At 37.8% G+C, this 17,847-nt stretch overlaps 1 protein-coding gene and 1 long non-coding RNA gene across 7 annotated transcripts in view; one reads left to right on the top strand and one right to left on the bottom strand.

The window, feature by feature from the left end:
• Positions 1-17,847, bottom strand: part of LOC147582514 (uncharacterized) — an 874,254-nt gene that overhangs the window by 360,022 nt on the left and 496,385 nt on the right. The window lies entirely within an intron of this gene.
• CCDC85A (coiled-coil domain containing 85A) overlaps positions 1-17,847 on the top strand; it is a 204,916-nt gene that overhangs the window by 156,598 nt on the left and 30,471 nt on the right. For 5 of the 6 annotated variants that reach the window (XM_086701063.1, XM_086701064.1, XM_086701065.1 and 2 more), the window contains exon 3: positions 8,935-9,011. The exons of the other annotated variant lie outside the window; for it this stretch is intronic. In XM_086701063.1, the coding sequence (XP_086557189.1) occupies positions 8,935-9,011 (77 nt within the window). The remainder of the gene's footprint in view (positions 1-8,934; positions 9,012-17,847) is intronic. 6 annotated transcript variants of the gene reach the window in all.

The raw sequence follows: 17,847 nt of genomic DNA, 5'->3' as shown, positions 1-17,847 counted from the left end.
GGGACCAGAATCATGGGCCATTCATTCATTCATTCATTCTTTCGTTGAGCAATAAGTTATTGAACATCTTGTAGCACATAGCTCTGTGCTAGTCATAAGGCAGCTCAGAAAAGAACTATAAAGGCAAGACTTTGCTACATGAAGCCTCCACCTTCTATTGAGAGAGAAATGGAGGCAGAAACAACCAGGTGCCAATTACCAAGGAATAGGCCAGGTGGATGACAGCAAATATGCAACAAATGCCATTTTCTCCCACTTTAAAGACACTTTCAGTTGGGAAGAGGAGAGACTAGAACAAATATATGGTGATTATTTTCTGGTAGAAAAGTTAGGATATAGACCCCCGATAATTTTTTTCTGATTTCTAAATTGACTTATGTACAAATAACCAGGTTTCAATATCCATTTAACTATTTACTCTTTTATAGGAAAAGGATGACAAAATCTGGACTCGTTCAAAAAAACACAGCACTCAGATGTCACTGGGAAAATAGCACTCATGATGTTTTCTGTCAAAGCGTTCTTGGAAAAAGATGCAGTATTTTCAGCCTTCATTCTAATTGAAATAAGCAGGAGAGCACGTTGCTCTGTTTGCTTTAACTTTGGAATGACAGGTTTTTCCCTTCTCAAAGAAACATAGCCTGTTTTGATATGGACCGCTGCCCACCGCCCTCCTCCAGCTGCTCTCTGACAGCTTGGAGCCCCTCACTCAGGCTCAGCTGACACCTGCTGGTGCCTCCAAAGTATGTGTGCTCCTGCACCCTCAGGATGCCCCTCGCTGGGAGGGGCCGGGAGGAGATGTTCCTGGGAAGGTGCCATTCTAACCAAAAGGCAACCTTACTTACTAAAGCAGATTTCCAGCTGAAGGACATTTATATTCTAAGATGTTAGTGGTAGACATGGTCCATTTTTGTACATCCCCACAGCTGTTATTCTGTCTCTCTATTCTTTGTCTCTATCCCCTCTCTTTCCTTTTCTTTCCGTCTTTTCCTCTTTCCTGTTCTCCCTTCCTCTCCAATCCCCTAACACACGCACGCATACACACGCACGCATACACACACACACACACACACACACACACACACACACACACACTTTTTTACCTGCCTGATGAAAGCACAGATCCTCTTATTGAAGTTACCCACCAGTGATTTGTTATGACATAATTTGAGAACCCTGCAGAGTTTTCATCCAAAGTTTAGTGTCCTATGGTATGTTTCTCAACATACCATATGTTGTCTCAAATGGCACAACAGAATTGATATTGATTCTGTTTCTGATATTGATTCTGATTTAATTGATATTAAATACAAATCCTGTCTCTCCTGGAGTGATTGAAAAGTGTAGACCTGTACTATGAAATAATTCCCTTTCAGGGCACTGTCTGCATAACTGGTTGACACAGCCAATAAATATTTATTGGACTAGACACTATTCTAGGCACTTGGAAGGCATCACTCAACACATAAAGGTCCCTATGTGGAGTTTACATTCTGATGGGGAGAGACAGAACTTCTCCAAGAGAGATAACGTGTACAAGTTAAGTTATATGCTAGAAGGTGATGAAGCGTTTGGAAAAATGTCCAACAGGCTTGGGGATCAGGAATGTGGGGTGGAGGTGGGGGCCAGTGGCAGGATTAAATGCGGTGAACTGGGTGAATCACACTGAGAAGCTGAGGTTTGGACAAGACCTGTGGGAAGTGAGGAAGTCAGCCAAGCAGCTGTCTGGGGGAAGAGCATTCCAGAAAGTGGGGACAAAATCAAAAGCATGCCTGGGGTGTTCAGGACAGGAAGCTTCATGGCTGGAACAGAGGGTGTACTGGCATGAAGGGGACGGCTCCCAGGTGGCCAGGCCAGATCATGTGGGGCCCTGCTGGACTTCCTAAGGACTTAGCCCTTTTTAAAAAAATATTTATTTCTTTTGAGAGAGAGACACACAGAGCGAGGGCAGGGGTGGCAGAAGAGAGAGAATTCTAAGCAGGCCTTGTGTAGTCAGCACAGAGCCCAATGTGGGGCTCAATCCCACAAACCAGGAGATCATGACCTGAGCCAAAATCAAGAGTCAGACGCTTAACTGACTGAGCCATCCAGGCGCCCCTCTAAGGACTTTGCCTTTTATGTGGAGCAAAATGGTGAGTTACTGCAGAGTTTTGAGTAGAGAAAGAAGTGATCAAAGTGGAGGTGACCAGGCTTAGCATTTTGGAAAGAAAACCCTGGCTGCTGTGGGTTGAAAAAGAATTTGAATGAAAATGAACCTGGGAGAGGAGGCAAGAGTAGAAGCAGGAACCTTGCTAAAAGACCACAGTGAGGTTGTGTTTTCAGTGTATTCTGGGGGCAGAGGGGAGGGTCGGGTCAATAGAATTTCTGAGTAGGTAAGAACTGGGGTGTGTGAGAGCATGGAACCAAACACACTGCAGAGGTTTTTGTCACAGGGAAAGCCTGATGGCCAAAAGGTTTAAGTCTAGGCCTCAGAGGTCAACAGCCAAAAAGAGGACAAGGTTTGAAAAACTTAGGCAGTGGAGGAAGGTGACCAAACAAACAGATCCATCTCCTCGCCTATTACTTCCCCCTTCACAGCCAGGTTCCAGAACAAAGGTCTTCCCAGCCTGGGCCTGTGTACTCAACTTACCTCATGTCTAAAACTTTCTTCTCCAAGGTCTTTGCATACTTGGTTTGTTCACAGGTCCTGGTCCTCAGAGCTCTTCCCAAGTCCTGCTCCCTACCATAGCTGCACATCCCTGAATCTCCCTACACCAGTACTCTGTCTTGTCTTCCTTGCACACGTCTCCTTCACAAAACATCGCGTTTGCTTTTCATTGCCTGTCTTCCCCACCGGAATGCAAACTTCATGAATGCACAGACTCTTTGCACTTTGTCTTGCTGCCATATCCCCGGTATCTAGGACAGCATCTGGCACAGGCAAACAAGTCTTGATATTGAAGTAACTCAACAAGTCTGTATTAAAACCCTGCAGGGAAGACTACCAGTCACTGTGTAAAATTTAGGGAATATTTTCGTGTAGCATATTTGGGCAAAAAATGAAAACATGAAATAACACAAGCAAGTAGGTAAAGAGAAGTCACACAGCACTCAATACATGAATCATTAGCAAATGAGGTGAGAAGAAGTGAAACTAAAAGAGACTCATGGAATGGGAAGAATTTAAAAATTTAGGATTACTGAACTTCAAACAGCCACTTCAAACAGTGGATTTCTAGCCACTGGTAGAAATCTCTGTGGCATCTTACTTTCTCCAAACACCTCCACTAACATGAAGCCCATTATCATATAAAGCAATATACTCCAATCTTGGGGTATTCTAATAGTTAGAGAGCTACTTTTCATATCATGCACAGAAGAATAAGGAGTGTTGCGCTAGGCAGAGTGGAGTGAGTTATTGGCCAAGGGAAGGTGTCAGAGACTCAGACCTAAGGGAACATGGGGCCATTGAATAACCAGTGACCAAGTTTCTACATGGGAGGAACAGGATAGAAAATATTTCCTATGTCTTTCAGGTTGGCACAGAAGGAAAGGTCTGAGAAGAGTAAAATTAGCTTCATAGGTAACAGAGTAGAGCAAGACCTGACATCATTTTTTACTTATTTAGGACAAATAAGCCTCCCAATCAAAAAACCAAAATCCTGTTTCTGCCCATGAATAAGGTAGTCTGAGTGAAATATCCAGGCAAATCCAAAAATGCTGATTCCAACAAGATTTTTTAAATAAGAAAAACATCAAATTATAGTGAGAAATGCAATCACTTATACTTCTGGAGCTAATATGAATTCTAAGTAGGAGGCTGACCTTTGCTTGCCTGAGGAAGAAAGAGAAACAATTCTAGTCAGAACAGTAATAATTTTTTAAAAATATAGTTCTGAAGTAATTTCCTTAAGAATGTGCAAAAGTCTGTGGATGGTGGATTAATTTGGAACTAATCCAAGCAGTGTCTTTAGAAGTTGGGTTTTCTTGGAGAGATTGCCTCCAGATTTGAAATCACGTGGCCGTTTGACTCTCTGGCTGAAAGGGGCTAAGTCTGAGAGAGCCTCTGAGAAGCTACCATCTTATCTGCCCATGGTCACAATGGTCTTCCAAGTGATTTTCCTCCTGTGTGCACTCTTCCAAATGCTATAATTTGTCTTAGAATGGACTATCACTAGATTTTATTTTCTACCCTGAAATTTTGGAGACACAATGGCACTTCATCTAATCAAAACCACTCAGAAGGTTGATAAACCTTAGACTGTAGCAACTACAAACAATAAACCTTTATGTACAATAATCAGAATAAATCGTGGGTGATTTCAAGGGTGGGTGTTCCCCTAGGGAGAGAAACACTGCTTTAGAAAGCAGGGGGAAGTGAGAGGGTTTAACATTTTGATCAGCGTATTTTCAAACTAGAAGACCAGCTACTTTATATGATTGAATGTATTTCAGGCAAAATGAAGTGAAATCAAGTCCAGGATATTGTTCAAGGAAGACACCAACTTATTTTCAGTAAAGATCCATCTAGAATATTTAAAATCAGGAAGAAAAAAAGGAGAACTTGGAATTTATCTATGTAAGAAGCTTGGTATCACTTAATAATTAGAAGATCCAAGATGGCCATCACCGTGATGCCCCAGCAATGGAACAAATTCTTCTGAATGCATTTAATCCCCATTGTTAGGGGCCAAGTTTACTACCCTCTGGGTTTTGTTCTCTTATCTGCCTAATGAGTCAGGGGATCAGGGATAGGCTGAACTTGGAAACCTCTACGGCACATTCCAGTTTGAAAATTGGAACCATTTAGAAGATAAGAATTTGGTGGAAGTTTTGTGACTGTTGACTGGTTCTTACACTTGGTTTATCATGGGAGGTGCTGTGAACTTTTACATGTAGTTTCCAAGAAAAGTAAGATACATGGAAATAAATTGTTTGTGCTTGGAAGTACACCCAAGGTTTACCTGGAGAACATCTAGACAATGTCATAGGGTTTTCACATTGGTATATTTGCTTAACCTCGCTTTTCTCGTGTATAGATGTTCTTGGTTTCCCACGGTGCAAAGAGAAAAAACCTTTTTTTGGGGGGGGGACGTTGAAAGCAAATCATCATCTGCATAACTGTTTTGATGTTAGCTTTTCATATCCTTGATTGTGGGAAGCAGCTTGGCCTTTCCTCCATCTCCCCAGTATGTCCCTCTTTCTTCCTCCGTGTGACTCCTTTCTCTCTTCCCTGTTTACAACACTATCATTCTTGGCTTCTGGTCCTTGTCCATCCTGTGGCTACACTTGGATCTCTCTGGCCTGTCAAACTTCCGTTGATGCATTAAGCTCAAGTTTCTCTTTCGTAAGAACTGCAACCAATTTTGATCTCTTTCTGTGTTCATGTTTCACATGATTTAGCACTGAATTTCATATTACCTTACCATTTCCTTTATTTTTCTTTCCCCCCGCACAAGTGGTTATATACTTTTGAAAGGCAGGATCCTTCTGGAACACATTGTATATCTGTGTAGAGTATGGCATAGTGCTTGGCTGTTTCTCAGGAGCCTCCTGAGCTCTGAAATCCAAAATGACAGTCTGAAATCTAAGTTCTAACAGCCTCAGCCACTGGTATAAAATGTGGGTGATCAATTCAAATTATAGTACATTCTAATGCAGGGGTGTGTGTGTGTGTGTGTGTGTGTGTGTGTGTGTGTGTACAGGTATCACTTTATAATGGAAAACACCGTGAGCCCAGCATAATGTCTAGAGTTGGGGAATCACTATGCTGTCACCTGAAACTAATATAACGTCGTATGTCAACTATACCTCAATTGAAAAGAAAGGAATGCCAATATTTGTCAGATACTTCTCTTAGGTCAACACTCAACTATAGTCCTCATTCCCTGCATGTAATGGAAAACCAGCTTATTTTATAGTTGATGCCATTTTGGAAGTCCCTTGAATGAGGAAGCAAAGGGAAGAAGCAGCCTGGGGAAGGCGTTATAGCAACGCAGCCAAATACATTGTAGCATAAAAGGGGCTTCTTTTCTTTCTTATAAGATTATTGTGTTTTTCCTAGTGCTCAGCCGGAATTGGGATGTAGAATGTGATATATTTTAAAAGTATGGAGTTTCAAAAAAAAAAAAAATGGAGTTTCTTATACTCAATCCTATTATGTCTTATTTTTAAAATGTTTACTGTCCCAGTATTTGCTATGTACTAGTAATCAGGTTTGGCTAGCCTATGGAGCAGTAACAAGTAAACCTTGCGATCCTAAAAGCTTAACAAAACGAATGCTTATTTTTCTTTCATGTCACAGTGGAAGGATTGGGTAGTTTCTTCAATGGCTTTTTATATAGTGACTTGAGGACCAGAGATGCTCCAGAAAAAAAATGTTTGCCTATTCCATTCTCGTTAAGGAACTATGTAATTAGGCTTTTGATGAATGAAAGAACTAACAGCAGGAATTCTCTCATTTATGCCTGCACATCAGCTATGCTTCCTTCTCCCCCCGCCCCCATCCCCTGAGGAATTTTCTCATTGTGGTACCCATTCACTGGTAGGTAAAAATTGTAACAGAGACCGCCTGGAACAACAGGGCCTTCTGGAACACAGAACAATGTGGGCATGTAATCCTAAAACAGAATTTGTATTCTGAGAAATGTAGTAAGTCTTGCAATAACTGGCCTTCTCTTCATCCCAAACCTAGAATAGTGCCTGACACAAATCAGTGACACAGTAAGTATGTGTTGAGTGAATGAACTCGCAACTCTCCTTAGTTTTGCCTTTATCTTATACAGCTAACTTTTGAAGATTATTTTACCTCTCTAAAAATGTTTGCTACCTTTTCCTGTCCCAGCCCATATTTGCAGTGAATGCTTGGAAACAAAGATGTGAACTTCATCTGTTGTAACTTGACATTAAAAATTGGAGTTAAAGACTGTTTTCCAAATTCAGGAATCTACCCTGTTTATCTTGAAGTGACATGATGAGGCATTCATAATATAGGTAGACGCCTAGTGAAGCCATCAAATATGTAAACTGAAAAAACTTAAAAACAGGAGTAGATTAAAGTGACTGAAGATAGTTACTGAATTAAAATCTATTCAGTGGCATTTTCAAATGTCACCTGAGTCACTCTGTATAGAGTCATTTCAGCTGCTTTGGGGATAGTGCAGTATAGGGACAATAAAGATAAGGTATAAATTATGAACAAAGGAGAAAAGAATTACGCTTCTTCATGGTTTAAGCAGAACATTTCTGAGCAAACTTTCACCTGGATAGCCCTTCTCAAGTGGTTGTTTTTCTAGAGTAGAGAGTGAGGCTTACAAAACTGTGTAAATCAGGCGATATACATTCATATTTTGATGATCTGCAGATCAGTTATTCATTTGCTAAAGTAGATTCATGAAATCAATATGTTTGTTATTCATTTATGCTTTATGTATTTATTTATTTATTTATTTGCCATTTGGAAGAGTCCATAAAACAAACATTTAACATTTCATTGATCTAAAAAAATGAGAGCATATTTCTAGGAAATGTCTTCAGTTGCCTTTATCTTGTATTTCTGTCTTGTGTGAGGGATGCTTAAAGCTAAGTCTTGTCCATTGGTGGAAAATCAGTGGGTTGTTATATTAACATCAGTGATAGGGACTTTCTGCAAATATTTGTGAAAACAGGCATGCTGTAAACCAGTCAGGGATGAGCTTAATTGTTACATTTACAAATTAAAGACTAAAGTTTCTTATGTATTTTAGAAAAATTAAATGCTATCTTACTGCTTTGAAGGTCACAAAAATGGAATTGAGTTCATATAACCAATTTCCATATAAAAATTATAAAGTAGAGTTTCCGTGATGAATTTCAGATCAAGGTATTAATTTGCATCAATATCCATTCTAACTTCAGATTGTTAGGGGCACCAAATATTTACCGTTTAAATGCGCTACCGTCTTGGTCTTGCTTCTTGCCGTTTTATGTTTCTGAAGCTGAAGAACATGCACTGAGGTTTCACATTAACTATGGAAATATGCTGGAGGAATTCTATCATCAGGTACATTTTACTATTCCTGAAATAGGTTTGTTCTTGGTTCATGAATCAATGGCTACTATGTTGCTATATGATCCACATGAATATTTTTGCTTTAATGAAGAAGAGTTATTGTCAGATTGTTCCTCAGAATGAAACTCCTCTTTCCTTTGCCTATGAGCCCTTTCCTGAGGTAAAAAGGTATAAACTTTGGAGTTCACATGGGACAGACTCTAAGCATGATGCTGATTCTTACCTTTCAGTACACACCTGAGCTTGTGAAGAAATGAAAACAAGAAGGAGTTTTAAAGTCGGCCCCCCTGGCTTACCTAAAGATTTGGCGAAAGCTTGGATCTATGCCACACTCTGCCAAACAAAGTCAAAATGTAGCCTCGATTCCACTTAGCCCTTTTGTAGCGGTTCTCTGGATTATAGTCCTAATACCTATAGATTGGTGAGAAGAATAAATGTTGCTCTTAAGACTTGAAGTATTTATTTGGGAAAATGAAGGGAGCTGGGTGTTGGAAATATTTTTTATTTTGTTTTTAATATGACTTGTAATTTATTTTGGTTATAATTAAGATTATAAAAAGTCTTACATGGGGGACAGCTCACTGAAAGCTCAAAATGCACAAAGTAAGTAGAAAGGGGAGTAAGTGTCTTCAAGATGTCTAACATTCTGAGGGTTGCACAGTGTACAAAAGCCTGCCATCTCACCGCCTATAACTTCCCCTAACTGTCCTTAACGTTGCACAATTGTTCAAAGTGCTTGTGGTTTCAATGGCTTGTGTTCCTGTTTTTCTGGGGAGAAATCTTTTTTTTTTTTTTTTAAACTATGCAGTCACTGCCTGATGTGAATAAATCGAACCAGAAATATCCTGACAGTGCACCAAACAAGACCTGTGTGTATAATGTGAGTTCTTTCTTTTTAATTTTAGAATCAACCTTGTCCTATGTTAGGCAGCTGGAGGCAAGAGTAAGACAGCTGGAGGAAGAAAATCGCATGCTGCCCCAGGTGGGTGACTTCCAGTAGCTTGTAGCTAGTCAGTGTCATTTGAGTTGTAGCATTTTATCTGGAATTTAAAGTCTCAATTACATTCTTTCCTTTAAATGATAGAAATCATTTTGTAAATAGTCATTCATCAATGTAGAGTGTGATTGCTTTCCATAATGACCATCATATTCTCTGGATTCTTAAGTGTGATACCAAAGGATGCAGATGTCTGAAAAAAGAATGCAAAGTAACTTTGAAAGAAGAAAACAAGAGAAAGAGAAAATGAAGAGAAGTAGAAAATGCTTGCATAGGACTATTCAGATACATCATGCATGTAGTTGGTGAATATAGGGAAGGGACTCTTATTTAAATAAAAAAATTTGCTAATTTATGAGCTAAGGGAAGCTGCAGGTACTTTAAAGATTTCACATTTTAATTAAATTAGTACTTGCTAAAATTCTTCATGATATGATTAAACTCTTTGACTGCAACAACGCAATGACAGTAATTGACAGTTTTACTTTGGGGCTTACTTTGTTTCCCCTGGTGAATATAAAGTGGTACTTTTTCTGGGATTTAATGCCTTGCCATATATTTTACTTATAAAATTATTTCTATGGGCTGAAGTATCTTGGTGAGAATGATGTCGGTTGAGGCGGTGGTTCTTGGGAAATTTTGAGGAGTTGAGCAAATCTCCTGAATCTTGGTTGATTTTCTTTACAGACATGTAGGCAGTAATCTAATATTTTATAAAAGGAGTTTTCTAAGCATTTAGTCACTAGTGTTCTTTCCACATTCTGGTGATTATTTCTATCTCATAAGTGACTAAGGGAAAATTAAACCCTAAAAAAACTAAGTAAATAGTAGTTTAAATGAAAAAACAGAGACTGGTTATAATTCAGGAGAAGATACATAAACATTAATGCTTTGCAAAGATATTTTAAATCTTATTTTGTTTTTAAACCACTTTTGCTCATTAATGATGATTGGGTCTGTCAGGTACTGCATGTAAGAATGCCTTTTCTTTCTTCCACTGGCCAGCCATCTGGCTACAAATTATGAGATTAAATGAAATGAATCTACTTCTCTCCCATCTCGTATGTCAATTGAGACATATGTCAATACTCGTGTTGACAGAAGGGATTATTTGCATCATAAAATAAGATACTGCTGGTAGTTTTCTCTTCGCTCTTCTCTACTTTCCATTTTTAAAATTTCCTTTGCCATTTGTTCTTTTACATTGGATTCACAGTATGACGCCAGGGCCTTTGACTGAAAACATCTAACTTCTTTCTGTTCCAAGAAACTTAAAAATATAATTAGTTTATTGTGCGTGTTCTATATGGTTATACCATCTCTGAGGCAACTGGGAATGTAAATGAAAAGAGGGGGAAAAGAAAAAGATCTGTGTCTTAGCTTCTCTCTGAGTGAGAATTGAGGCTCATGTCAAACATTGAAATGCTAGCATGTGTGCTATCTTATTTAAGAAGAGGCACAACAAATATGAAAATGATTGCAAGATTGATTTTTAAAAATCTGTGAAACTATTAGAGGTCTTGAAGAGAAATCAGAAGAGTCTTCAGCTGTACTTATTATATCAGGTATATACATATTTAAATACATAGTACTTGCATAGTTCAGAAATAGAAGAAATTGAGCAACTTTTCAGTGTCAAAACATGTGTTTTTAAATGTATTGCTATTTTCTATGAAAAAAAGGTTTTTTCTTTATTCTCCATAAGAAATGGCTAGGAAAGACGATGTTAAGATGTCATTGGTGTAGGATGCACCATTATCATATGTGGCACTAAGAAAGAAAAAAGATGTTGTCAATTATACCATGTCAGATTCTTGCTGATTTCAGAGATGTTAAAATGGAAAGACAATGCTTTATAATTAAACGGCTCTTTACATGTCCATTGTACTTTAATGGAAAGAAAATCCATTGTTTGAAATATGCAAAGAATGCAGTTCAAAAACAAGATTTCTGTTAAGCTTGTGTATCTGAGAGTGTTGCCTTCATTTATAGCTAAGATAGATATGATAGGACCACCAGTTGCAAGTACTTGTATAAATACAACTGAAATGAGCAGACAATGGAGGAGATGTGAGGACGGAAAACAGCGAAAGAATCTCAGAGCAGTGAGAATCCTATGCTCGTGGCAGGCCAAGATTTGGATGGGATAACACAAAGGCATATACAACTTATTCTTGGATATTATTGGTACTATTACAAACAATTACGTGATTTCACTGCAGAAACTGTTTCTGACTGCATGATGTTAGCTGCTTTGCAAGGTCAATTCAATGTGACAAGCTGACATCCCTGCATAAATTAGTCTCAGCACTTGATCTGAGTCTGAACACTTGATTTTTCCATTGTAAGAACTTGCTCCCTGTGCCTTTATTAGACGGTATTCTTTTTTTTACTATCAAGCTCATGAAAAATATATCCTCTTGACTTTAGATAAACAGGAGTAAGAACATAGCTGGCAATTGGAATTCCAAGTGTATCGGATACCTTTTGTGGCTGTGACCAGATTCTTTGCTGATAGTTGAGTGTTTAGACTAATTATGTACAGCATTTTCCTGGAGGAAGAAATCTCCTTGATGCTTATTTTATTCTTTATATAAAATTGTATGTAATTAGCTGACAGTCACAACTTCACGCTACCAATACATATTTAAAAGTCAACAAGATGAGTGTAATAAGTGCTTATGGATTTCTCTCTGGTTAGATGCAAAGCCTTCAATTTCTTAATTTATAAATGACACAGTTCCTCCTAGCTTCTCGTAGGCCTAAGTATAAATAAAGCTTGGGCCCAGTTTTGTATCCAAGCCAAGTTACCAAGTCCCAGACTGAAGGTTTTTTTTTATTCCAGAGAAAATAGAAAAATGCAGTGAAGATAGAATCAGTTCTAGGGGCGCCTGGGTGGCGCAGTCGGTTAAGCGTCCGACTTCAGCCAGGTCACGATCTCGCGGTCCGTGAGTTCGAGCCCCGTGTCAGGCTCTGGGCTGATGGCTCGGAGCCTGGAGCCTGTTTCCGATTCTGTGTCTCCCTCTCTCTCTGCCCCTCCCCCATTCATGCTCTGTCTCTCTCTGTCCCAAAAGTGAATAAACGTTGAAAAAAAAAAAAAAAAAAAAGAATCAGTTCTATCCAGTGGTGAAGAGGAACCACAGAAGGTGTGGTTGGAATATTAGTACGGACACCATGTGAGCATGTAGCTCTTTGCTCTGCATGGTTTCTACTATATCTCATGAGAATCACTGAGCAAAATCTAGTTAGTGAACACAATATTTCAAAGGAATCGTAAAGTAATAACAGTCTTACTATTTTCAGAAAATGCAGTATTATTTGCTAGGTATTACTTGAAAAGAAAATGTCTTTAAGTCTTTATTTTGGTAGGAAGACAATGTGAAATCTACCCTCTTAATAGCTTTTAAATGTATAACAATTATTTATAGGCATGATGATATACATTAGATCTCTAGAACTTAATTCATCCTCCATATCTGATGATATTTTTTACACAGTGATTAGTAACACCCCATCTCCCCTTCCCCTCCACCTCTCGCCACTGCCATTCTATTCTTTGCTTTTATGAGTTTGAGTATTTTAAATAACTCATGTAAGTGGAATCATGTGGTATTTGTTCCTTTCATGACTGTCTTATTTCACTTGGCATATTACCAAGTGATCATTACCATATGATCCAGCAGTCCCCCTTCTGGATATTTACCCAAGAGAATTGAAATCGGGATCTCAAAGACATATTAGCACTCTTATGTTCCTTGCAGTACTGTTCACAGAAGCCAAGGTATAGAAGCAACCTAAATGTCCATCCAGAGATGGATAAAGAAAATGTGGTATATACATATAATGGAATATCATTCCATTAAAAAAAGAAGGAAATCTTGCCATATGTGACAACATGTGTGAATCTTAAAAATGTTTTTTTGAAAGTTGGTATAAATGATCATTAAAGATCACCTGAATTTGGGATATTCTTTCTTGAACAAATAAACTAATGTGAACATTTTTTTACTGGTTACATATAAAAGCTATAGGGTTGCAACTAACCTCTCATAATACACAGAATGCTACTGCTTAAACTGTCTGTGATCTCCACTGGGAACATATTTAATATGATATAAACCCATATGAAGATTGTGTATTAAATAAGAGTAACTGCTGTCTATGAACTTTTATTAATACCTTTTAAATATAATGAGGTAGAGTCACCCACATGACATAGATAGATATTTACACGTAAAATACCCCAAGTAGTATAAAGTAGTTGTAAGGAATTTTATATCAAATTTAAAAGGAACATACCTATTTTGCATATGGACATTTATACATAAACACAAACTTTGTGTGGATAAAAAAATCCTAGATTTTCAAAGCTGGATAGAACCTAATATATCATATTGGACAACCCCATTTTTTAAGTAAAGCATACAAGAGTCACAGAATGTTAGGAGTACTTGATCAGACAGCTATTAAAGGATGGACTCAAGCTAAGATGTAGGCCAATTCAGTGTTTTTTCTAGCATATACGTAGCACCTCCTTTAATCATTTAATGCAATGAATGGCATCCAGTGTAATTAAGCTGCTAAATCTGTTTTTGTCTTATCGTCAAATTCTTCTTTTAAACACTTTAAAATTAATGTTGGATTTGCTTAGCCATCTAAGATTTATTAGACACTCTATTCTTTTTCAGAGTCTTCTCCTCCCTGACACGTTTCCAAAATACTTCAGAATCGTAGTTTTGTACAGACATACCCACCCATACCTGTGTGAGAGATTCATACGTAACAGAGTGTGATCAGAGAGGGCCTTTCTGTTCAGAGTGAATTGGAGCTAGGTGGGTAGGGGAACAAAGAATTCTAGTAGTGGTTTTGAAGGTACCCACGAAATTTATTATTTTAGCTCAAATTCAAAAATCTTGCTTGGATCTCTCATTCCATTGTCCTTGATGGTCATAAGGATTTTTAATCCAGACCCAGCTAATATATTTATGTGCTATATCTGCAATGAGGTCTACTCAGCCAGAAAATATCTTCAAGTGAATGGTAGAGAACACCTATCTGATGATTTTATTATAAATAAAACTGTCCTTTGAAGAAATCAGTCCATATTCAGATATAACCATCAGGTAAAAATTATTATTTATTATTTTTTAAACTCTTCTCACCTATTTTGTGGATGTAGCGTGGATTTTGCATCAAGAAGGGACAAGAAACCAGCAGTTTGCTGTGATTCTAAAGTCAATTAAGTACATTTGTGAAAAATCCTACTGGGAAATCTGTTCTTTTTCATCAAATGCTTCGGCACCAACGTCTACCTGGAAAGCACTCTGCATCCTTTGTGCCCCAGAGTTCCTCAGCAAAACAAATTGCCCACCTCTTGAGACTAACTTTTGACAGATTTTCTAGAATCAGTAAAGGCGCCCTGACGTGTCTAATGTCCGATGACTGTCCGTGTGCTGTGTGTTCAGCAACTGTTTTGAAAGGCGTGGCAACTCGGATCACCACTGTGTGGGCTCCTTTCAGCAAGTGTTTCTATTTCTGTTGTGCTAGCACACACAGAAGAGTCTAATTTTAGGACTGGAAATGAAAAATCTTCTCGTGTAATTTGGTTACAGTGTGGCTTCACAATGCAATGCATTGGGAAGGAGGCAGGGCCGTTTGCAGAGCAATTTCTGAACAAAGGAAAAGAATCTGTCACCATTGCCAGAAGTGCTGAGGAGGGCTCTAAAGAAATTGAGCTTGTCACTTCCATGGCAACACGATCCAGGTCCAGCATCACATCCCCGAAAAGTTCCCTCACCTGTGTGCCAATGCAGAGGACCAGTGTCCTGGACAGAAATGAGGATTCTTCCTGACACAGAGATTTCCCTCATAAGCTTTTCCTTTTTCTCGCCATGGAGATATTTATTTTGTTGCTCTCTCTCTTTTTCACATTTTCTAACTCTGTTTTTCAAGTCATTTTTGTCTTCTAGAGCCATAAATATCTGGCTATTCTAGGGTTTGGAGTTGTTCTGACAAAAAGAAAATAGCCACTACTGCACAAAAAACAGGCTTTGACAGAATAGTGCTTTACAGGTGCTTAAAGCAAGTGGTGCTCCTGTTCTTCCATTGCTACTTGCATGGAAATTACCATTCTGACACTCCTGAGGAGTAATTTGTGCAAAAAAAATTTTTTTCATAGATACAACTGTACATTGTTACACAACCAGAGGTGAATCTGGATGCTACTGATAGAAGAAATTAGTTAAATCCATTAAGGCTTGGTTGCTGCTGGAGTCCTATTTGGGAAAAAATGGACTCCACCAGAGGAAGAATGCTTGTGGATTGCCATTTTCTCTAAATCACCATGATTTATAGAAGTAAAGAAAGGGGAAAAAAGCTTTTATGTATAGTTCAATGGAGTTTTCAGAGGACAGACAGGAGCTACCCAAGTGGTGTGGGTGTATTGGAAAAAAAGAGACAAATAGATATGGAAAATACATTTATAGGGGAAAAGTCACATTGGAGAACCTGAATCAATAGAGCCTGGATTAGGGAAAAGCTAAAATCTATTAGTGAAAATATTGAAGAGAGTGAAATTCATAGGAAAAACATCTAAATCATGGGAGGGGGTTTATAGCATTCTTTTGTGACCCCCCCCCCCATGCTTGAGGGATCTTGTTTGATAATCTTGGATATATGATGAGAAGTTTTCATGCTAATGAGAGAAAATAGATGAAATAGAAATGCAAAAAAATACAGCTATGCCACTTACTAAACTTATTAAGAGAATTATTGAATTTAAAAGACACTCAATTATTAGGGACTATGATATCCATTCTTATTTAACAGTACTGCCTTTTTCTATCTATACTGGCATGATAATGTACCACTAGGGCGTATGAAAATTTTTTTAAAATTTGGAATAGCCATAAAAACAGCATTTTGGTTACCTGTCCTTGGCAGAATTTGTCACAAAAGAAAATAAGACTCTCACAGCAAAAATTTTTGCTGTGTAGTAATATCAACTAGAATCATAGATATTTGAATGAGAAGCAATATGGAGGAATATTTGGGGAAAACTTGAGATGGAACTATAAGAGAAATTAATGTTGCCGTGGAGAAATGGCTTTCTATTCTTTTTTTTTAAATCCAAAATAAAGTGAAAAATTAAAAAAGATGGAACAGTCTTTTCTTTCCTACTATGGTAAGGAAACAATCTCCTAGAAAGTGATAGAAAAGAGGGGCACCTGGGTGGCTCAGTCTGTTAAGCACCTGACTCTTGATCTTGGCTCAGGTGATGATCTGATAGAGCTCTACCATGAGATAGAGCCCCACGTCGGGCTTTGCGCTGACAGTGCAGAGCCGGCTTGGACTTGTCTCTCTCTCTCTCTCTCTCTCTCTCTCTCTCTCTCTCTCTCTCTCTCTCTGCCCCTTCCTAGCTGGCACTTTCTTTCTCTCTCAAAAAATAAAAAGAAGATAGAAAAAATTGTATAGTATTTGATATGGGAATGAAATGTGGAGATATATATATTATATATATATTATATATATAATATATATATATTATATATATAATACATTAAACTGTGAAAACTTGAGTCTAATTGAAGCTTGTAAAGAAGTGAAGATTCCCATTTGAGAAACCTCACTTTGATCTCCATTTCCTACTGGAGGTCACTACCTCTCTAACAGGGATCCATCTGCCCCATCCTTCTTTTTGGTGCAGATCTTTCCTACAGGTGGATTCAGGCATTTTTCATTTAAAAGTCTCTACTTCTAATTTGTTTGTTTTTGCTGCAGCCTGAGCAAAGGGATCAATGTGCTTATAACACCTTAAAAATTAAACTTGGTGCCTCTTAATATTATCTTGTAAATGTATAGTAGACAAATAGAAATGTAATACAGGGAATATCTATATTGCCTAACTAGAATATAGATAATAACTCTAGTATAGGCAAATAATTGTTCTTTGATAAAATAGGACAGTTTAAGTAAATAAATTTCAAAGTTATTTGAAACTTTCCTAAATTATATTTAAGCTAGGATAGTGTGAAAAATAAGCAAAACATAACTGGGTTAATTTTAGAAAGCTGAGATATAGTCAGCTGTGACTTTGGACTCTGTTAGTTACCAAGTAATTAAAGGAGTCCCCATGAATATGCAAGAACAGAGAATAGGAATTAGAAGAGCTAGGACTCAGCATAATTAGCGTTGGACCAAGATGATAGGTCTTAACCTTTGTGAACTTAATATGCTTTGAGCAACAGAGTATTACCATTGGTGATATGGAAGGTTCTGCTCAGCTTTGCAAATCCATGACTTTTTATCCAGAGAAAGTTTGCATATATGTGTAATATATACACAAAATAGGCATGTCCTTTTTATTTTGATTTAAAAAATTCCCTAAAACTACAACTTTTTACAACACTGGGTCTTTTATTTATAGGTGCATATTCATGTCACTGTGGGTTATTCTACCTCATTGGGTTCTAAAGTTAATAGAATTTCATCAGATAGCTATTTAAGTAATAGTCAAGGGTATCTGTCTTCGAGGCTCCTATCACATTAATATGCATATAGAGGAGCTCACATACCAGTCTGAGTTGTGTGAGCTTAGGTGTAGTTTGAGAGATGAGATACATTAGTGTCCCTTCGTGTTCATTTTTATTCTTTATATAAGCCCTGCATAATGAACATAAAGGCACTAGTTTTCCCAAACAGTATATTTATTTAAAAATAAACAAGATGAGTATTTAAATGCTTATAGATTTCTCTCTGGTCAGGTACAAAGGCATGTGTTTCTTCATTGGTAAGTGTAGTTCCTTCCAGCCCTGATCATTCT

Source organism: Puma concolor, chromosome A3, assembly GCF_028749965.1.
Source record: "Puma concolor isolate L17-30 chromosome A3, mPumCon1.1.hap2, whole genome shotgun sequence".
In the NCBI taxonomy this organism is placed as follows: domain Eukaryota; kingdom Metazoa; phylum Chordata; class Mammalia; order Carnivora; family Felidae; genus Puma; species Puma concolor.
Note: the sequence above shows the minus strand (reverse complement) of the source record. Positions and strands in the feature narration are given on the sequence as shown.